This window comes from Miniopterus natalensis, chromosome 4, assembly GCF_054644295.1.
Source record: "Miniopterus natalensis isolate mMinNat1 chromosome 4, mMinNat1.hap1, whole genome shotgun sequence".
In the NCBI taxonomy this organism is placed as follows: domain Eukaryota; kingdom Metazoa; phylum Chordata; class Mammalia; order Chiroptera; family Miniopteridae; genus Miniopterus; species Miniopterus natalensis.
Window position 1 is genome coordinate 40,152,563 of NC_142084.1, and position 23,490 is coordinate 40,176,052.

Below are 23,490 nucleotides of genomic sequence, written 5' to 3' on the forward strand. Positions count from 1 at the left end.
AATTGTTGTTACCACCCATTTAAGTACTTGATTATACTTCTTCCTGTGTTTCCCCCCAAGTGTTTTATTTATGCATGACTCATTTCCTCAATTACACTAAATCTCTTAGACAGAAATTGTATCTTATATTTCTCTTCATCACTCAACTAAATGTAACTCAACTGAATTCAATGATATGTATACAGCATGCCCTTAAATAGCTGCTGTATTGAAAAGAGTTTAGAATACTCAGTCAGACTAACAATAGACCAAGATCTAATTTATCTTTGCAAACAGATACAAAAATCTCTAGGGAAGGACAAGGTATACGAAAGATATAGTTATATAAACAGAAAGAGAGCAGGAACAAAAAGGAAAATTTCTCCTGTATGGTCTCCCAATCAGGTATATAACACTTTCTAAGTTCTATGAAACATCAGTTCTTTTCCCTAATTCTTGTATTTTTTAGAACATAATTCAGAGACCATACCATAGGCCAAATTAATAAGGTTCTGCTAAGATGTCAATGATATTGACAAGATTAAATTAAATCTTTACTTAGTTAACTTTCTTAAAAGAAAAACTATTTTTAGACAGGAGCAAAGATTAATAATATATATAGGGTTTCCCCAAAAATGTATACACACACTTTTAATAATTATAAAGGCAGTGCTTATTAAAATACATTTCATTTTCAAAATTGAGCTATCAGCTGTTAAAGTGTATATATTATTGGGGGGATACCCCGTATGTATATTTTACATTTACCTAAAAAAAATTACTATAATTTAATCATCTGTAAAAATATAACCAAAAAGTCTAAAATGAATTGGCAGACTTTTCATGTCACATACACATTTCTTGCAGAAATTCAGTTATGACAAATACTAAACCAGGTCTATTTCTATGTATTACTTGTCCCTTTTAGATTATTATTTTAGATTATATTAGATTTTGTTTACAAGATACTAACATTATAACTCATCCTAAACTAAGCCTACTAGATAGACTTTTGCATAGAGAATCAGTAATAGTACGATTCCCCCTAAAACTTAGTCTGGAATAAACATCTCTATTTTCCCAAATTCTATCCAATCTACAAGGCTTCTTCTCACACCAGCCCTTTTAAGAGGTATTCCCATCGCCCATACTGTGGCTACTCTTTTACACGAACTTTTGTATATATTTAATAACTACAGTGGAACTCTCTGAGGAGAGCAGGATCTGTACCTGGAGCCATCTCTGTATTCCTCCCAGCAGCTACGCTGGATCCATTAGTCAATAAAACGTGACCGTTTCTAATGATAAGAAGGTTTATATATAAGAATATGGATAAATAAATATATAGCTGAGTATACAGAAATATACTCCAAGGAGTTCTTTCGCAAGTCTACCAAGCTTATAAAAATTCCACAAGTAAAAATTATGTATATACATATATACATTAAACATTACCTTAAAAAACATTTTTCCAAACATCATATTTATTTCCTGAAAATTCTAAGTTCCTGATAAATGAGCTATATTATCCAAATATTTCCCAAATAGACTTTCCTTTGCAAGTGAATTCTTAGGTCTACTTAGCAAGCTGTTTTGCATTATCCCTTTGTTTTACCTGCCTCCAGTTCTGAAGAGATTCCTGTTTTCCCCAGTCCCTGCAGAGTATAACCTGGAAAAGCTTAACTGAGAGTACGAGTTAGTCGAATGAAAGTTTAGTTACGAGCGGGCCTGGTTAAGACTGTTAAATAACTTTTGATGAACAGCTTATCAAATGTTCTGACTGGCTCAACTATATTACAGGATTTCCTTGCATAGAGACAGTCTTTGCCTAACTAATAGCATAGACTCCAAATCCAAGTAACAATTCAAAACACCAGATAGAGTGGACAAAAGGCCAACGGAAAAGGAGAAAACCACCAAACGGCATCGGTCATTTCAACAGCGAAGGGCTTGGGCTTGAGCTAGTCAGAGCTCTAAAGGAATAAATGGGGAAACATGCAGTATCACTGTCACAAGGGCAAGTTTATTCCAGGATGTCTGAAATGCATCCTTTTAAGTTTTATGTTTAAATGAAATGATGATAATAATAAATAGTACTTCTTTTTCCCCCTTTATTTTATTTTATTATTTTTTTCCATCAACATTTATCCCCCATATACCCTCTTCCACCACTGCCCCTGATAAATGGTAGTTCTTATTTAACAACGTAAAGAATTAAAAACATCAGACACTCCCCCCAATTTTTTTTTGAAATTTTACTGATTGGTGAAATCCAAGTGTTAGAAAAATCACTGACCCAGACAACCATGTAAGAAAGACCACTTTTACTGAAAATCACATCTTTCAAATGTGAAGGAGGTTAAAGTAGATTGAAAAAAAATAACAGTCCCATGAGGACAGCTGTTAACGGCAGAAGAAGGTACACAAGTTAAAAATAACATCATATTCAAACTCTGAAAATCAATGGACTTTCAGGCACTTTTAGCTACAATATTATACTGTTTTCCAAAGAACATCTCTTATACATACATGGTTGCATTTATTTTCCTGGCACTGTCAGCATTTCTGAAGGAGTGTTGTTAATTTATCAAAATAGCACAGTGTGAGGGGAAAAAAAGAAATCTACCATTATGAGAAGTCAAAATTATGAAAATTATAATATAACCATTAAAAAATGTTGTGGCTGTACGCTAGAGTTTTTTCCAACACTACAAGGTAAATAAATAGTCTTCTCGGTAACTAAAGCAAAATTGCAAATGAAATTCATGAGTTTTTAATAAGCAAGATGATTAAGTGCTGGATACTTAACCAACTAGTATCTTAACAACAATGAAATCCCTGTACAGCTGAACACCTGTACGTGATTGACTCCAAATTCACTAGAGAAGACTGGAATCGTAAGTTGGGCTATTATTTGAAACATACAAAAATTAAGACATAAAAATACTAGACATCAAATTGTGTTAAAGTAGATAATTGCAAAATAGTTTGTCAATTAAGCATCTCTCTTCAGTGCTGTCCAACAGAATTTTCTGCAATGATGAAAATGTTCAACATTCTGCATGTGGTTAATGAATACCTGCAATGTGGTTAGGGTGACTGAGGAACTGCTTAATTTAATTTTAATTAATTAAAATAGCCACATGTGGCTTGTGGCTACCATATTGGTCAGATCAGCTATATAGATGATACAAAATAAAATACTAATATATCTCCCCTGTCTCTAAGCTTGGAAGTAAAGAAAATGCAAAATCACTTTAAAACATTAGAAAAGTTTCAATGTCAGTAAGATTCCACTTTAAGGTATGGTGGGTCAATAAAAGGGAATGCCAGTCAGCAGAGAATGCAGTGAGAAAGTACCTAAGAGCAACTATTAAGAACACCTATCTAACCATCAAGAAAGAAGATCCCTGGTCCAAGTGATGGACCTGTCTGTTTCCAAGGGCAACATACTCTTGTTATGGAGCCAGACATTCACTTACAACACCTGATAGAATCAACTTGGGGATGAGCTCCCTACCTCTCTCCTTCCTCTAATTCCATGCTCACCAAATACACTTCTTATTAAAATATCTTCCATGTGAATTTAAGTATAAGGAGAGAATGCATCAACCCAAGTGTCTAAGAGCCTCTCATAATTACTTTCTCCACTGTCAATTAAAAAAGTGGACAATTTACTTCATGTATCATTAGCTATGAGTACGATTCATGTGAGTCTGTCCCTGAGAGATGGAGCCACAGAATCAGTTTCTGAAGCAGGAAGTAGTAAATTTACAAAGTATATGCCACCTACATCACTGTCAAGAGGAGTTCAGTATCTTAAAAATAGATGATTCAAACAGACAAAGAAGAAAACCACTTAATATTACTGGAAATGATTCTGCTTAGGGATGACATCATGCCAAAAAAAAGAGATCTCAGATCTCCCAGGTATCAAGAGTAATTCCCAGCAGAGAAAGAAAAACTTCACTAAGAACTGCATGGCACCCAATGTCTCCTTCTAGTTCATATTTTTAAAAACACATATCAAAATACATACTTTAGGTGACTCACTACTTCCAGTTCTCATACAGGATTGAAAGGCCAGCAACGTCTAGGAAAACTAATACAGGGATGCACAATGCTATCTGAGATTTTCACTAGTTTATATTTTTGTCACCAGAAAATCCTTAGTGATTATGGCACCAGGCTGATAGACTCTGAAAAATAAGCCAGCCATGCCCAGCCGGGTGTGGCTCAGCGGTTGAGCATTGACCTAGGATCCAGGTGATCAGGGTTCGATTACCGGTCAGGGCACATGCCCGGGTTGCGGGCTGCAGCCGATCAATGACTCTCATCATTGATATTTCCATCTCTCTATCCCTCTCCTTTCCTCTCTCTGAAATCAATAAAGATATATTGAAAAATAAGCCAGCCATGACGGAAGATTTGTTTCACGAATAAAGATTGTTTGTTGAGATTGCTCCTAGGGAGATCTTGATGCTTTTATTCAAATATACCTTGAAAATTCGTACAAAAGAGCCATTGAATTCTGTTACAAGAGGAAGTATTCTTCTGAATCTAGACATTTTCTACTGTTAGACACTTAAATTTTAACCACTTGTCTGCATTAGTGGGAGTTTCCATTCTATGTTTTTTAGAGCTGAAAATACTTTGACTTCAACAACTGTTTGGCCTAAAACTACATTAGATGAGGATCCAAAATTCTAAAGACATTTAATGATACAGAATCAGGATTCAACTATCTTTAAGGGAAAATGCCTGTGAATTAAAAGGCAAAAGTCAGAAAGACTCTGCATATCTCTAATGTTTTTCATGCTCATTATTCATTTTTTCCTCTTCAGTTTAAAGAGGTAGAAGTAAATAAAGAAAAGGGAAAGAGTAACATGTAAATCTACTTTTGGGAGTTAAGCAAGAAATATTGCTAATTTTCATTATTAAAAAGACTAAAAAGCTATCCTGCTCCAAATGTACATATGTCAGCAGCTACTGATCGCGATTTTTGAATGGCTTATTAGGTTCCTATAACAAACAGATAGCACAGGTGTATGGTTTAGGTTATCATAAGAAAATGGAACTAACTTTCCCATGTAGAAATGTCTGATTAACTACATATCCATTCTTTTAGTATTTTAAAGTCTTGTTTCTTCTTTCCTCCATTATTTAGAGACACACGTCGCTCCCCAAAACTCCTTCAGCCCAAGTCACATCTTTATTATTTTCTATATCTCATTAAACAAACTTTAACCTCTGACAAGATGACAAGACCAAAGTCAAAGCAACATTGTAAGTTATAAACATGAAACTCAAGTGCAGAGGGCTGTAACAGGATGCTTCTGAAGAAGGAACTGTATTAGCTTTCATGTGCTGTCATATCATATCGCAAGTTCAAGTTATCCGCTTCCTCATTATCACCTTGGCTTTTTCCTTTTATTTTTTCTTTCTATTTCATTTTTTTGTCATTTCTATTTTATAAGTACTTCTAATGCCTCTCAGATATTAATTTGATCTATTTTTATACACCACTGAATTGGTTCTTTTATTTTTTAGATGTGTAGTTTTATCTTTTCTCTAAGATATGGTATAATTCTTTTTCAGCATTGCCCAGATTTCAGCTCACACTTGTCAATTTAATTATATCATATATTGCACAAGTTGTTAAAAGATAAACTTTAATGATAAAATGTCTTTTGTTAATAGCAACCATGCAACAATTCTCTACAATGCCATATAATGGCAATCACTTATAGGTTCTTATTTTAAAATCCCCAGCTCTTTAATATATGTACTAATCACATGTGCAGCAATTTTTCATGGAAAACTTTCTGATATATAAAATCAATTATTTCAATCAATAATAACAGCATGTGGGGTGGTGATCTATTACATAGGGATAATCTGCCCTAACCTACTCAAAAGGGGTTATGATAAGAAGAAACCTTACAAATTACCCAGTATCAAAGTTAGATATAGAAATGAGTTTCTATTCTAAATCTATACTGTGAATATAAAGCAATATAAATTTCTTATGACTGTAGCATGTCTTATTGAGAATAAAATCATACAATTTTAAATCACTTTCACATAAACAAGGAAAATTTGGTGGATAATCATGAAAGTGACACTGCACTTGTTGTGACAATGTACTTGTTGTGACACAAATTCAACATGAAATTATAATAATTAGCATGCATTTTAAGAGCATATTATATACAGGATATTTTACAATCTTAGATATATTAAGAAGAGACATTAAAATAAAATTCATTGAATGAATTCTATTTATTCATTTAACAGATATATTTTGAGCGCTTACCATGTGCTAGATACTATAGGTGCTGTAAACAGAGCAGTGAACCAAACCAAGCCAAACCAAACAAATACTTGCCTTCTTGGAATTTGCATTTGAATAAGGGGAGACAGACAATGAACATAATATCTATACATAATGTTAGAAGACAAGTATTCTAGAAAAAAAGCAGAGCAAGATGACAGGCAGTGCTAGAGATGGGACAGAAGGTCAGAATCTTAAGCTAACTCTAGCTACAATCTATTCTATCCAGTTACAATCTATTCTAACCAGTTACAATCTAGATGGAAAGTCATCACAAAAACAACCATAAAAGAAAAGCTAGAGAAATTGCTTCAAGGGCCAGACAGGCTTATGAGAGATGGATAGGACATGGAAAGGATGAGAAGAGTTCCAGCAAAGAGCTGGGAGCAGGAAAGTGCTTCAAGTGTTGGAGGTGAAGGAGGAGAGAGAACCAACCGCGAGTGTGGGAATGAAAGGACATGAAGACAGAGAGGATGGGCTGCACTGGGAGGGTCCCCGAATGGCCAGTTAGGTGGTGGGCAGTCCAGAGGCACTGAAGGCACTGGGCAGAGGAGTGACATATAAAAGCACTGTGTGAAGATAGTTTATCTCACAACAACGTACAGGATGATGAGAGAAGATAGGATGCATTGCCTTGGCTCTTGGAAATGACCAAAAGCACAATATGTTAACAAACATTATCCCTCCTAAATGAATGGATAAAAAGAATGACATAAGTTTTCAAGTGAAAATCTAGAAACATTTTCGAAAATAACTACTGATAAGAGAATTGCCTGAATGTTAAAAAAAATAACCCCACAAATACTGACCACTAGACCCAGTCCTCAATTATATGACATTCTGTTACTAAGAGAGCTAGTCACCTTGCTCCATAATCCATATCCATAATTCTCAAGTTAGACACATTTTACTACTAATTTGTGTGTATATTTGCAAATTAAATGGATAGAGATCAAAATGAGGTTTCTATAATTTTCAATCACTAGTCCATGTACATCTCCATTTTACACTTCAAACAAATAATTTTATCTTAAGTAATTGTATTAATGTCATGTGTAATATCCTAAGATAGAGAAACAACTTTTAACAGTCATGAATACTGATCTAATTATTTTCAGGGACAAGCATATATGTCACTATGTAGATATGAGAGTAACACTACAAAGCTGGACTTCATGGAAAAAACCCCAGTAGGGACAGCAACACAGAAATGAACTTCTTTAACAAACGATACCATAATCAGGTGAAGTGCTTTCAAGCTGTGATTTGTATACATAATTGAACCCCCATATATTAGGCTTTGCTTTTAAAAAACATGTTATATATATGCATTTTAACTATAAAACTAAAAGACAGTATATGTGAAATTTTATCTGACATTGTGATAGGGAAGGACTTTATAACTATAAAGGCTATGGAAAAAAATCCATATGGAAAAGGTGGATACATGTGACAGACATGAAACTTGAAACTTCTACAACAATAAGCAAAGTAATGAATCCCAACTTAAACAGAGTGCCACATGCAAACATTAACTCAAAATAGATGATGGACCTTAAATTAAAAACAAAAACTATAAAACTTCTAGAAGAAAACATAGAAAAAAATCTTTGTGACTTTGGGTTAAACAAGGATTTCTTCGATAGGACATAAAAAGCACAAGCCATGAAAGAAAAAAATAGATAAATTAATAAAAATATAAAACTTCTGCTTTTTGAAAGACACTGTTAAGAAAGTGAAAGGAAACACTTGCAAAATACATATCTGATAAATGACTGGTATCTAAAACATACTTAAAAATGCACAATTCAATTATAAGAAAACAACCCAATAAAAAAATAGACTAGAGAAATGAACAGACACTCCTTCAAGAAGATATACAGATGGCAAATAAGCACAATAAAAAGATGTCCAACATCATTAAACATTAGGGAAATATAAATTAAAGCTATGATGGCATACTACTATGTAACTATTAAAATGGCTAAAATAAAAAATACTTCTAATACTGAGGGCTGGCCAGGCTTAAGAGAAACTGAATTCCTCATACATTCATGGTGAGAATGTAAAATGGCATAACCACTTTGGAAAATGGTTTGGTGGTTTTGTATTATGTTAAACATATACTTATGTTTCACTCAGCAATCCCACTCCTAGGTATTTTCCCATGAGAATGAAAACATATGTCTATATAAAAACTTATACATAAATATTGTAGCAGCTTTATTCATAATTTCCAAACACATGAAACAACCCAAAGTTCATCAACTGGCAACTTGGTAATGTAGTACCATTTGGCAGTAGAAAGGAATGAGCCACATAGACATGTACAATATAGATGAATCATAAAAATATATGCTATGTGAAATAAGCCAGGCTCAAAAGGAGATGATAATCTACTATTTTACTTGGAATTTTATAGTAGCCCTCAAACTTTTTGGGGCCAAATCATCCATCACCAGAGGGAAATTAAGAATCAGTTGGTCTGGTATCCTGCTGTGAAAAGTGCCATTTAAATCCAGGATGCCTAGTATCATATATTATCCTTTTTCAGTTGTTTTGTTTTAGTTCTAGAACCTAGCAGAAGTCTACAAATGTTTCATTAATAAAATTGATATAAGGTCAAACAAAATAGGCAGTGATTCAGAGCTAAGAAACATTTTGATATTTGAATTTTTAATTTCAGTCAAACTATAACGTGCCCTTATCAATAGCACAGACCACTGTTTTTTAGAAGTGCTAAATGTTTACTTGAGTCCGTGCTGCAGTCTGCATGTCTAACATTGCTTTCATCATAAAGACCAGTAATAATTAAAGGAAAGGTTCCTTTTGGTTGGTGGAATCCAAAAGTTTATACAGTTTATGCACCCTCAGATGCCTTCCTGCTTCTTTCCACACATCCAGACTTATTTTGGAATGGCAGTGGGGTCTGAATCAATGAAGTGAATATATTAACAATGGAAAAATTATTCCCTCCCCCCCCACTCTAACCTCTGCCATATGATTTGACAGTCTCATCTTAAGAATCTGTAATGCAGATGAAGACAGGAAACTTAATTGTTTGGTTCACCACACTATTATCCCCAGATCCCCCAAATATTAGCTTAACAAATAGATGAATCATAGTAAATTTTTGTTTTGGAGAAACAGAAGCAGAAAAATGAGAACTACCTACCACATTATCATCAGATGGTAGTTATTGGGCATCTCCTATCAAAGGCCACACACTAAGCAGTTCTGTAGTGCATTGGATTCAAATTAAGGAAATGTAGTCTTGGTATTAACTAACTACTAAAACTATATTTCTTAGGAGGCCCTTTACAAATATCCTGCCTCCCTCCACACTTATATTTATTTATTTTTACCTAAATGGGTACAGGAGCAAGTACTTTTCCAGTTTGGGAATGATGACATTTTAAAAATTGACAAAAATGAAAATGAAAGTACGTGGCATTTGTTAAAGGGTAATAAAATAACTTCAGTCAATTGGCTACTTCTAAACCAGTAGATTTCTTTAAATAGTAATGAAATCATTCCTTCAAAAAAATCCATCATTATTAAAAAAAAAAAAAAAGTTGCCTCAGCCTCCACCAAAATTAGATTTGTAAGTTGCTGGTCATTCCTATAATTAAATCTATGTCACAAATTTGCAAGAAAAATGGTCACTGTGACTAATGCATTTACTTGCTACAAAGTCCTGTCAGACAGCATAGAGCATTATGCTGCTAAAATGGAGTAGGTAAGGATTCTATACATTTTTATTAAGTAACAAAGACCATTTTTTATTTATGATGTCTGTACTTTGCATGAGTTTGTTTTAGAAACAGATCCAAATATAGCTATCACACAGGGTTTTTTCTTACACAAGCATTATAGCAGCATGTTTTAAACTCTACAAACATGTTTGGCACCCATGCATACTGCCTTTCTGGACACGTGTTATATAGAAAATACTTTAAGAAAACAAACATGTTCCCTGATTCTACGGGTTTCTTCATTTGACCTCCCCAAATGGTGTTAATAGTCCCTTTGGATGAAGTGATTGAGAAGGATGTTAGGAGAACAGTGCTTCCCAAAGTCTAAGAACAGTGCTGCCCCAAGTGGAAGTCAAAGAGGGATGACTTAAAGGACCCATGGACAAAGAATTAGTGATTAAACTTACTCTCTTTTCAAGCAAATCCAGACTGTGGGAAGGAACAGTGTTGGGTTTGGTACTTGTTCTAACTTCGCTGTTTAATCAAAAGGAGGTCAGGCATCGGATGCAGAGCCTTATATAGGCAGCAGAGTTTAGCTACCAATGAATACTAGCTTTTTCCCATTTGATTTCATTTCAGTTACCTTCTATTCATGACAAGATTGTTTATTTACTGTGTTGATATAAAGTTTTGCTTGAAAGTAAACTTAAAAAGTGAGTTTTATTTAACCTAATAATACAAATAATATGTCATCAGGGCAAAAGTCAGAAAGGTGCCTGACGTTTTGGTGCCTAACATTGCATTAAAGGCAGATCCTGTCTTCTCTCTTTCTTAAATCTTTTATTGTTACCTATTTTTTCATGTATTTATGCTTCATGTATTGGCTTCAGTATCTAGAAAAATGCTTGAATCTAACAGACTCAGTACTTATACGTTAATTTTATACCCTAGTTTCCTATTTTGTGCCACAGAGCTAATTGAGCAATGGTATTTTTAAAGAGAAAGTAGTCTTTATTAGCATTCTAGCTTTTATGATGTTTATTTGCATGAAGAGATAAGAAAATGAAATGCATGGCCTGATGATGGGTTCCATTTCATAAGGGTGGAAACCAGCTTCCCATTGTCTGAACAGAGCTCATAAGATGTTAAAGCCTAAGATAGGTTATTTTAAATCCTGGTTTTATCAAGTCCTTAACAGTAAGATGAATGAACTTAAAATAACATCCTATAAGGTGGTACTGCTGAAAAACTCAGTTGTTTGTTTGTTCTGGCAATGAAAACAAAAGTATGTTTTATAAACAAGTCATGAACTTTTGGAGCAAAGCCAAGGCCTCAACTGAATAATTTGGGTTGGTTAAGATTTTAAGCAAATTAAGGGAAAATATCAGCATAGTTTTCAGTATTGCATAAAATGGGTATTCTATAAACATAAATTAAAAATTGACATCCTAGATTTAGGTGAAAGGAAAATCAAATTAACAATTGAGTCATATCTGGTACCATCCTCAACCCTCTATGTTAATATTTGAGATTCTTGCTCTGATTTTTTAGAAGCAGTGCTGCCCAGCCATCAATGAGTAACAAAGCTAACATGCCTCCTCTCTGACTGTTCTAGGTGTGACTGAGCATATTTTTGTACAAGAAAGGAAGAATAAAAGAAGTAACTAAACACACATCCCAAGTTCTTAAAACATGCCATTTGTGTTTGGGATTTCTTTCTTTCAGCAACTACAAGAGCATCAGTTAACTATTCAAATCTTTTTACAAAGCTGGGTAGTAATGGTAGCCTGGCCAAAGCAGAGGAAAGAGAACAACTAGGTAAGGGAAGGAAAATATGTGCTGGCTAGTTCGTCAGCTCGAAGCAAGGAGTTCCTTTAACACTTGGTCTCACATGAAAAGAAACAAAATTATTCATCTTAGAACAGCTTCCTCTGGTTGCAGCAATGACTATCTTAAGAGAAGATTTATGTTAAAAAAAAGAACCTCATTTCTTAATACTTTAAATGAAGAGATGTGGAAAGCAAACTGTGACTCACAGATCTTTTAGCCCAGGTGTTAATCACAGTCACAAGGTGACCTAATTGTTTCTAACTCTTGGCGGCTGTTTCAGAAATCCTTACATTTCCGCTGCCATGAATGGCTATGATGTTGGATAACACAGTTCTTAGAAACTCAGTTCTGCATGATCAACCTTGTGACTCACTAGGGTTTTCCTCTAAGGTCAGGAATTACCAAAAAGGATAACAGGCTGAAGAGGCTAAAAAGAAGTCCTACGCTTTCTTTTTCAATTTTGACCTATAATTCCTGAAGACATGGGAACACTAAATTCAACCTCCAGACCCAAAATGCTAAAAGCCTAACAGATCATGTGACCAAAGTCATTTTCAACATAGTTGAATCTTTTTAAATTAAAGAAAGGATTTTTTTAGCTGGAACTTTTCAAAAAGTGGCTAATACTGCCCGGCCGGGCGTGGCTCAGCGGTTGAGCATCGACCTAGGATCCAGGAGATCGAGGTTCGATTCCCGGCCAGGGCACATGCCCGGGTTGCAGGCTCGATCCCCAATGACCCTCTCATCATTGGTGTTTCTATCTCTCTCCCTCTGCTGCCCTCTCTCTGAAATCAATAAAGATATATATATATAAAAAGTGGCTAATACCTATTTTTTAATCTTCCTTTTGATGAGGAAGCAACACAGGTGCTTCAACTTGAAGTTGATGGTTTTACATGTAAAATATATATTTAATTTTGATAACATTTTAGTTACTCAGGGTGGCTGACTATCAAATTTTATTAAAATCACATCAAGGGAAACCTCAAAACACTTATTATGCTCCACAATTATTGTAAACCAAACAATTTAAATAAGAGGAGGAGATAATGACATTAACTTCTTAACTTAAAGCAATCCTCTGTGGCATGATTTTAAAACATTCTCTTGGTCTGAAATTTATGTAAATTGAATTCATCTATCATTGGTTACTACCAGCCTAGTTACATTAAAAAAAACCCCACAGTTTTCTGTAACAATTAGTTCTTTAAAACACTGTTTTAATTAGACCTGGGACATTATTAAACTAGCTATAAATATGTACAATATTTTATTTGGTATACCCAGATGCCTGAAAATCAACAAGAATGCCCTCTGAGTTCTTTCTTCAAAAATTCTTCTAATAACAGCCTTTCATTCAAAGTTTTAATGTAATCGGAAGTAAATACCCTTTTCAGATTCCATTATGTACATATAAAAGAAATGGTCACTCATAACCAGACAATAATCATTGGACCAGTGTATTTTAGCACTCATAGGAGTTAAGTCGGAGATAACCAATTTCTGCATTTTATGAACGTCTATGACCACACACACACGAAGTCATGGCAGAGCTTGGACAAACCTGGATCGGTTACTTCTACCACATCACACGAGCATCGCACCCCATTAATCCTCACACGCTGCACAGGCTGGGAACTACCACTTTCCCGTCTTACACGTGGGAAGGTTATCAGGTGGGGCTGCTGTTCAGTCAAGTGAGGACTAAAACCCAGACAAGTATGATTCCAGAAACCATTCTACTTACCCATAACCCTAAATTTTAAGAATAGGTAGATTTATTCCATTTATAAAGAAAACCACCCCAGAACTCTAACATGTGTCACTCTTTAAGAATAAGGAAATAAAACATGAGGGTTATAATTCAGAATTTAAATAAAGTCCTTTTCCCAAGCCCAGTTTAAGCACCAGCTTCTCCCGAAAACTTTTCATATCATTCAACTGAGATTCATCTCTTTCTTCAAACTCTTGACAACTGCTGTCTAGTGTTCATATGCAGAAAGTGCTAGAAGAACCACCCTCTTCCTTGGTCACAGAAATCCAAATGTTAGCTCTTAGCAAACTGCCACATTCCCAACCCCTCAAGGGGTAGGTATGATCACATGACCAAGTTCTATAGTACAATATTACTGCAGGTATGGCGTTGAAATTCTAGGAATGCTATTTAAAGAAAAAGCAGAATGAGCTTTTAGGGAAGCTCTTTTGCCCTCCCTCACTTTACCTGGCCATCCAGTATCTTTCTGGCCAGAGCTCCAGCAGCGAGCTCGGATCCTGAGCAACCCTGAGAAAGGAAGCTGCAAGCTGTGGGAGTGTGGGAGGAAAACAGGCCTCTGGGTCCGCAAGGAGACCATGAGGCCTGTGTGGCTACTTGGACAGCCTCCCTCCAGATTTTACCTAACAGAGAAATACGCCTTTATCTTATACAAGCTGCTATTATATTTTTGTGGTTAAATAAGCTGAAACCAATTCTAATTGATTTAGTTCAGACTCATACATATTTCATAATCCAAGGTTTATTGTAGCTATATGGAGAAGGGGGAAAAACAGAATTATTTCTTTTATAATATTTGAGCAAACACATCTCTAATCATAATTTTCATTCTCAAACCCTTTCTGGTAATTTTCAACTTTGGGAAAGAAAAAGGAGGAAAATGAAGTGGAAGAGAAAATGGAAAAAAATACTTCTGCCTCTCTGCCATTGCTCTGCCGATTCCTCTCCTCTCTTCTCAACTAGCTAAGTCCTACCATACTTGAAGGCCCAGCTCAGTGAAACTGTTTCTGCCGACCTTTGACTTCAAAGTGCATATTCCCTCTGCCATCTGACAGCTCTATATCATACAGTAGCATCTTTTGTTTGACTTAACTTTTACACTGCATTTCTTTATCTATGTGTCATCTTCACAACATAGTGGGACCCATGTCATATTTCTTTGCACTCACTACAGCTACTAGAAAATTACCTCTGCGTGGCAGAAAACATCAATAAGTACTTTTGGTTGATTAATTAAATTAAGGTAAGATAGAAGGTGAAGAGAAGGAAAAGAGCAGGAGACTAAGGAGTGAGAATGCACAAATTCTTAGAAGTGAGAAAGCATAATAAAATCCTGAAGATTCCCCAGGACAAGTTTGACTTCACTGGACCTTATCAAATAATTGGGCCTGTAGGACAAATATCATGACCTGTTCCTTGTTTATGATATACGGTCAGTGCAAAGCTTAAACTATACCTACTAAGCTTGTTTGCCAAATAAAGGACAGTGTATTTTGCTTTAGTTACTCAGACAATTGCCTCAATCTCATTTTCTTAATTACCTTAGACATCTGAAAGAGTAAGAGATCCAGCTTAGGAAACCATGCTTCCATGGTGAATGTACATGATTCCAAACCATATGATGAAAATTGGCTTCCAGCAAGATCATATTTAACACATTATTCTGTCAATGTGACAACATATAGAAAATACTTGCACACATGCAATAATGACTTAAAATATTGAGTCATTTTAAAAATAAGTAGTTCAAGAAATCATTTTCATTAAAGAGATGCTTTTACCTCTCTTCTAAACCCAATAATAATACAGCTACAGGAATAACATTACTGCTTCTTTAAAAAATATATATATTCTAAACATATATTTTGCAGAAGCTACATAAGTAAAAGCTCTGTAACACTGAAACATTAACATTTGTATAGAAGTATGTAGAATTAACACTAGGTCACATGTTTAAAAGCTTTCACTACATTTAAGTACATAAAATAATAAGTGACATCAGGAACATTTTATACAGAAGCAATTGATATCTTGCCTGGACTCATGAACCAGTTTATGCCCCACCGATTCTAGTCTCAATTATTTGTACTACATATCTGCTAATAAGTTATGTACCTAAAAACACAGTATTCTAATTTATTTTTGTGAATTTAGCAAAGTTTTAGGGAGGGTATAAATAAAAATATTCAGTTAACAGGAAACTCAGCTTCTTTCTCATTCTTTCATAACAAACCAAGTCTCTGTTACATCATCTATTTAAAAAATAATGATAAAAAATGCTAAAATAGTATTGTCCTTATAATTATATTGGTTCTACTTATGAAAGCTGAACTACTTTTAATCTTTTAACATAGAATGTATAGTTTGCCTGTCAAAAATATTGCATTTTATTGCAAGTTAGTCATTAGTTATTTCCTCATCTCAAATTTTTTTCACATAGATTTCTCAGAAGAAACCAAGACAGTAGCTTCTTTGACAATGAAACATACAAAATAAATGACATGTCAACAAGTAAATTAGCATTCCCTTTCTGACCAGCTGGGTCATGGTTCCTTTTCAAAATCCTCAGTCCCATGATACAAAATAATAATAATCTAAAAGACCTCATTAAATGATCAATATATTGACATAACCTCTATAAGGAGACATATAATGTTTTAATTGATTCCATGAATCCATTAAATGGAATATTAAACCCAAAACTCCAATTATATTGTAAGACAAAATTTTCTTTCTTTATTAACTAATTTTCTACAGGTTACAAATAATGGAGCATAAAAGGTTTGAAAACTTTTTACTTAACCAAACAGTAAAAGAAGTCAAATTTCACTACATGTTTCATACAAACAATATCACAACAAGAGTTATAAGAGACAAGTTAAATCATGTTTACTTACCAAAAAACTTCCAAAGGCTGAATTAAATATTGCTGCTGCCTATAAAGAAAATAAATGGGGGGGAAAACTGGCTGAAGGTGAATAGGAAAAGAAAAAGCAGAGATGATCATTGTCCCATCTCCCCCACTATTCAAAATCTTACAACACTGACTCTATAAAGCAGTTAGTCACTGCTTATAAAAATTGCCAGTGGCCTATAGTTTACTAAGATAGATGAGCTGCAGGTTAGGAATTCATAAATAATGGGTCTCAAAGCAAGCAGAAAAGGCTTGCATGAGATGCTCTGAACCTATATGACAGTACCAAAAGAATCACCACCAATAGTAAATTGAAACCTTGTTGTTATTGATTTTGCTACTAAAGTTAAAACAATCAGAGGGTGATTTATTCATAAAAAATTTCATATTACTGGAAAGAGGAAAACCAGAATTGTTAAGAAAACATTAAGTGCTCTTTATCAGGAAGCCTAAGTCCTAGGAACTATACCCAACAAAGTGAGATCTGTGGCTTCCATATAACACACACCAAAATTATGAACAATGTTTTAAGACCATGAAAGTCTTGCGATTCCATGAATTCTAAGGTAGAGACAAACAGGAAAAACCTCTATTGGGTATTCGAAATTCAAAGAAGAAATATTTGGCTTTGCTTACCTAAGTATCCAGGGAATACATAGTAGATGTAACACAGGCTTAACTTTAAAGCAATCACTGTATCCCATGAAGCTACACCTGAATTTTAAAAGCTTCTCACAATATTCAAAAAGGATAGGAACTTATATAACATCCAATTTGATGAAAGAAAGGAGAAAGAAAAATAATAATAAAAGGCAAAAGGAGGGGCAGAGAAACCTATTGACATCTCCTGTAGATCCAGAGCAGAATTATATTAATCATCATGGACATTAGCAGCCACATCGTAGCAAAAAGACGATATCAGTTTAGCAAGTTTGAACAAAGTCCAAAGCCACGAGCTGAGAGCTGTAGCTAAGAGCCTTCTGCTCCGGGGAGGAAGCAATGCGAGTGCATGGGCAATGAGATCCTTGGCTCCAGAGAGCTTAGCTCTCCTGTTCAAGTTCATAATTAATTCAAAGCTTTGATAATTTCATTAGATTTCTCCTTTGCTGGCCCCATCAATAAAAGATGGCACTGGACCACACCTCCTCTGTGGCATAAACACAGGCAAAGGCGCAGACCTGGGAAACCTCTGCTTCCTGACAGGGGTAACGGCATATGGTGTTCCATGTTGTGCAGGGAGCAGTGGAAAAAACAAATATTCAGCTAAACAAAGCATTGCAGGTGGCAACTGTAAACCAGAGCAACATAAACGTACCTTCCTAGAATTCTGTTATGGATGATTCAAGAAAAAAGTTTTATGTGGGCGAGGGGGATAAGTAAAACAGTATAAATAAATGAGCTGTGGTGAGATCAACAGGGACACTGCCTTCCTTTCTACAAACTATTTTAGACTTAAAATGTATTGATCTCTATTTTTAGTAAAGGAATGAGGTCTTCCCTTTTGAGCTCCTCTCTTCAAATCTGCTGCTTTCCAGTGCCTTTCACTAACCTTATACTAGATAACTGATGATTTTGCCCAGCATTAAAAACAAGCAAACAAAAACCATGGATGGTTAGAAGTAAAAAGGCTCTGAAGTCAAGTAAAATAAATATCCATTACTACTCAAACCACCATACTCACATTTCATCCAGTTCTCTTTTTAAACCCAAACACAAGAAATACATTTCATACGACTGGCCATGTTCCTGCATTTTATAAGGTGACAGTGACGAGATAGCTTAGGTACCCAAAGATGCTGCAGGCCCACTTATTCCTAGTTGCTTTTCTGAGGTGGTGGATCTGAACTCACTCACCCACACTGTCACTCGGCGCTCCCATGCAGTGAGTTCGGGCAGTCACTGGTGAAAAGCTAATAGTTGGCTCGATCCTGCATTTGTAGCATATGAAGCATGATGATAAATATTCAGAGAGGATTTAATTGATATACAAGGGACATGGATATCTTTTGACTTAGTGAGGAATTCCCAGCTCCTTAGCAAGATATACATAAAGAGCTCTCCGTCTGAAGAGATATTTCATTTCCTGCTTCAAATTTTATGTTCTGACAACACCAAACACTTGTGATTCCCCAAGCTCGTCATGCTGCTTCTTACCCCTCTCTTCCCCAGCCGGGAGTGCCCTCCTTCCTTCCTCTACCACTGATCTTCAAAACTCAACTTGGGCATTGTCCTTCCAAGAAGATTTCAATCGCCTCCTCCGACACACACACACACCTAAACCTGTAGGTGGACTCAGTGTCCCACACCTGCTGCCACAACATCCCGAGTACAACTCTGCCACACTATTGAAATGACCTACCTACATGCCTCCCTGCCCCACTAAGACTGAAGTCTTCTAAGGAAGAAATGTGTTGAAGCTCATCCATAGCTCCTGTGCGTTTGCTATGGATTGCAGAAATGTTCAGCCTACCTCTCCTACTAGGTTACTCCATGTGTCTGGCAGAATCCAAGGCCTGGAAGACACAGAAGGCTGGACCTAACCAAGCTACAAACAAGCAACAGCAATGACAGATTTACACGTCAGTCTCCCACCCAATATAAGCATCTCTTTGATATCTTGTTTTACCTCCTGTGACCTCCCTATTATGATATAGTTACATAAATATGCTTATCATAATGTTTTAAAATTTGCCACTGCTATAAAGTAATAGAGTTAAATAAAATCTAGAATTACCAAGGAATACTCTGCAGCCATTAAAAAGAGGGTGATGTGCCTATACTGATATGAAAGCATGCTGATATTTAAAGAAAAAAACAAGTTTCAAAACAGTGTGTATAATTCCTTCAATATGTTTTTTCCCACACCACCATGCAATTCTCAGACACCAGCTGGGTATACTACAATTAAATCCAATTTTGCCACTATCTACCTGAAACTAGTGTCAGATCCCACAGGTTAAGGGCTCAGTCCCACAAGGCTGCCCCCCACTTTGGATGTCAATCACATGTCCAAGTTGTCACCTATGCTTCTGGCCCACTGGCTCTATATCAAAAGTTCCCACAACCCCATCCTTGACTTTGATTAATTTGTGAGAGAGACTCAAACCAGTTTCCTTACTAGAATATTTCTTTTTTTAAAAAAAAATATCTTTATTGATTTCAGAGAGAGGAAAGGAGAGGGAGAGAGAGATAGAAACATCAATGATGAGAGAGTCATCGATTGGCTGCAGCCCACAACCTGGGCATGTGCCCTGACCGGGAATCGAACCCCGATTGCCTGGATCCTAGGTCGACGCTCAACCACTGAGCCACGCCCAGCCGGGCTAGAATACTTCTTTATTATAAAGAGATATAACTCAGGAATAGATCACAGGGCAAGGCATGGGAAAGGGCACAGAGCTCTCAGCTACTCCATGTGTTCACCAACCAGGAAGCTCTTGGAACCCTTCCTTCTGGGGTTTTCTGGAGGCTTCAGACTTGGTTGATGAAATCATTGGCCATTGGTGACTGAACTCAATCTCCAGCCCTCTCTCCTCCCCAGAGGTCTGGGAGTCAAAGGAAAAGTTTCAAACCTCTAATCACTGGTTAGTTCCCCTTGCAAACAGTCCTTTCCTTAGGTTAGCTAGGGGCTGTCCCCAAATCACCTAATTAGCGTAACAACAGATACCTTAGCTGGCTTTCTTCCCTTAGGACATTCCAAGGGTTTTAGGAGCTCAGTGCCAGGAACTGAGATGAAGGACAAATATATATTTCTTATTATAAATCACAACATCACATTCCCATTGTGTAAATATTTACAGACACATATACATATACACAGGTATGCATAAGATCACAAAAACTCCTAACTGTGGTTACATTTGTTGAATAGGATTGGGTGAGGGTCCTTTGTATTTTTCATTTTGTTCTCTGCCTGTACTGTTTGACTTTTGTTTTTAACATGTTACTTTTCTATATTTCACAAGGGTTATCTGGCCAGGGAAATGTTCAGCCATTTATTGTGTGCATTTTGAATTCTTTTTTGTTAAAATGTAATAAATACCTCATTTGAGGTTACAATCCTACTTTGCACATTAGAGGTATCTCTTGCTGGCTGGCTGCCTGACAAGCTGGGGTTGCACAGCCCCTGGCACCTCACTGTGCTGGGGGTGAGAGGCCACAGGATAAACTGAGTGCTCTTCCAGGAGTGTCTCTAGTACATAAATATTTGATTTTGAAAATAAACCACAAATCCACTATTATTTTTGTATTAAAACAAACATGGCTATAGAGAATACAAACCTTATGAAGTGACACTAAAGACGAGCCACCAAAGACAATTTGTTGTGAAGGTAGAACCCTTCAGGTTATACGAGTGGACTCTTAGGATGAAATTCCGCTCCTCTGCTACTAGAAGCCACACCTGAGACAGTTCACTGATTTTTAAATACAGCATTTCATTGATCCCTTTCGCTAGAAACAATTTAATTATCCATTACCCACAAAGAATGCTCCATTCTATGAGAATGTTCCATTACAGCAAGAATTCTGTGTAATTTGGAGAAGATTATACACTCAGTGCCTAGAAGAGCACCTGGCTTGTAGTAGAACCTCAATAAACATTACTGAATGAAAATGAGTGAATAAATGAATGAATACTTCTTGCGCTATCTGAATGCCCTCCACGGTAATGTTTTCTTAATGAACTCATGAAATCTACCTGCAAAGGGTTTACCTTGGTGTAATCACATCTGATGGATAATTAGATCAACGCTAACTGAAAAAAAAAAAAAAAAAGTTCATATTGAGGTGATTTTTTTAATACTGTGTAGATTGGCTTCTTTTATATTACACATTTTTAGATAATATATTGCTTTTAGTACCAGCCCGATTTTACCCAATATATGGTTTCATTATATATTATACAGCTTGTCTTTATTAAATTATGTTGAAAAATTGAGCAAGTTCAATGATGAATTAATTTCTTCATAACCTATTTGAAAATATTTGAAATAAAAAGGTAAATTTAAAAAAGAAACCTAAAAACAATAGGGACAGAGAGTCCTCTAGCTCATAAAAGCAAGCTTTCCCATTGCTGGATGCTTTTAAACATGTGGCATTCTACCTTCCAGTAAGCCCCAGACCCTCACCTTCCTTACTGTTCATGTGCAAGCTCTGGGGCTCCATAAATATGAAATCCCCTTTCTAAATGACTGCATTTCAAATATGTGAACATGGCTGGGTCCTGCCCACGTCTTCTCATAACACTCCATCCAAAATGCAGAATGCTGGTCTAACACCCTTTTTTCCTTCTCTCATCAGTGCGCTGAATAAAATGAAAAACAAAATCCATCATCTATAGTGAGTAAGAGTAACCTATTGTGAGTTAATTTATGAAACTTCTAGTTTCCACAGTTGTATGTTCTGCTTCCCAGTCAACGTACAAAGAAGTGTGTACCAAACTGTTAAAATGGGATGCTTATGGTTGTTTCCGAATTTCTGACAATGCTCCAAGCTGAGAATGCGTGGCAAGTATCTATTCTAAGGTAAGACATATATCCATGCGGTACTTATAAAGAGACATGAAAACTAGGCCAGGACCATTTCGCATGCAGGCTAAATGATAACAAACTAGGAATGCTAGAGGAGGGCGATAAAGGGAAATGGCCCGGACTAGAGGGTGCTTTGACTCTTTCCTCCTTGCTGAAAGGAAAAAGCTGACCTGCCCACCACACCTCCCAAGCTGGGAATGGGGACAATATATTCAGAAGTACTAACAGTGGGGACAGGAGACGTTGCCAGAAAGCAAGAATGGCATTGCTGTCCCTGCTGGATGTTTACTGAGGGCAAAAGTACTTGCTAGGCTACCATAGGAGGAGAGGAAACTGAGAGTTCTGGGAACATCATGGTGTGTGCCCTAGGATTGGAGTGGGGGGTATGTGTAAGTGAACCTGAGACAGGTACTGGCTTCAGGTGGGAGGCTGCCTAGACCAGAACCCAATGGTGGGGCAAGGAGAGGGTAAGCAATTGAGCCAAGTGTACTTCAATTCTGCAATGGGGTCAGGTTCTGTCAATTCCACATGGGCCAAGTAGATGCCTCAGAGGACCACCAGCTAACTTGATTCATCCTGAGAGACCCCAAATAGCAGCCTTTCAGGGAGAAGAGACTCCAGCACTAAGAGGCTGAAGGGACATGCTTTAGGCAAAGGGTGGAGGTGTACTTTAAGGAACTCCCTCCCCCAACCTGTCCAGCAAAAAGAGATAGCATGTGGACGCCTGCTATGACAGAGGGCACCGAGAGCAGATGACAACACCAATTAGAAAAGACTGTCCCACTGTCTCTAATGCACCTGTCCTACTCTTGCCCTGACTCTAAAGAGACCAGGAGAAGGGAGGGTAGGAAGGTAAAAGGATGGTAGGACAGACCATGCCCTCTTCCCTCTGGTCCTGCTTACCCTGTTTTATATTTTTGTCATATGTGCATATATTTATTTATTTTTTTAAAAAGTACAATTTTCTGTGTTTAAAAAAAAATGGGTTAGGCTTAGGATAGGGAACAAGAAAATTTGGAGTTTTAAACTAGGCTGGCCCTGATTATTTAATACCAAAAACTAATCCTCATTACTAAATATGACTATGTTTGTAACTAAGTGACTAGAAAACCATGAGATCTGCCCAAGATGCTGTCAAAGGAGAGGGGAGGCGTGGGGAACAGGAGTACTTGAGATGTCCTTTCATGTAGTATATGATCCTCAAATTCACACCACTCAATAAAGAGATTATAATAGCAACATGACATTTTAAATGCATAATTGAGCTAAAACAAGACAAAACAAAACAAAATCAAGGTACTAGACATAGAGAAGTTAGTCAAAACCAGAGAGGTAAAGCACGTGAGTGAATGCTGCACCCTCCCGGGAATCCTGACTAGTGCCCACAGAGCAATAAGCAGCACAGGCTTTGTCCTGCAAAGGGTGAGACTTGGAAA

At 36.3% G+C, this 23,490-nt stretch overlaps 1 protein-coding gene across 3 annotated transcripts in view; it reads right to left on the bottom strand.

Annotated features, from left to right (window-relative positions):
• The window catches only part of SLC10A7 (solute carrier family 10 member 7), a 190,841-nt gene that overhangs the window by 109,329 nt on the left and 58,022 nt on the right, over positions 1–23,490 (bottom strand). For 2 of the 3 annotated variants that reach the window (XM_016206892.2, XM_016206895.2), the window contains one exon: positions 16,507–16,545. The exons of the other annotated variant lie outside the window; for it this stretch is intronic. In XM_016206892.2, the coding sequence (XP_016062378.2) occupies positions 16,507–16,545 (39 nt within the window). The remainder of the gene's footprint in view (positions 1–16,506; positions 16,546–23,490) is intronic. 3 annotated transcript variants of the gene reach the window in all.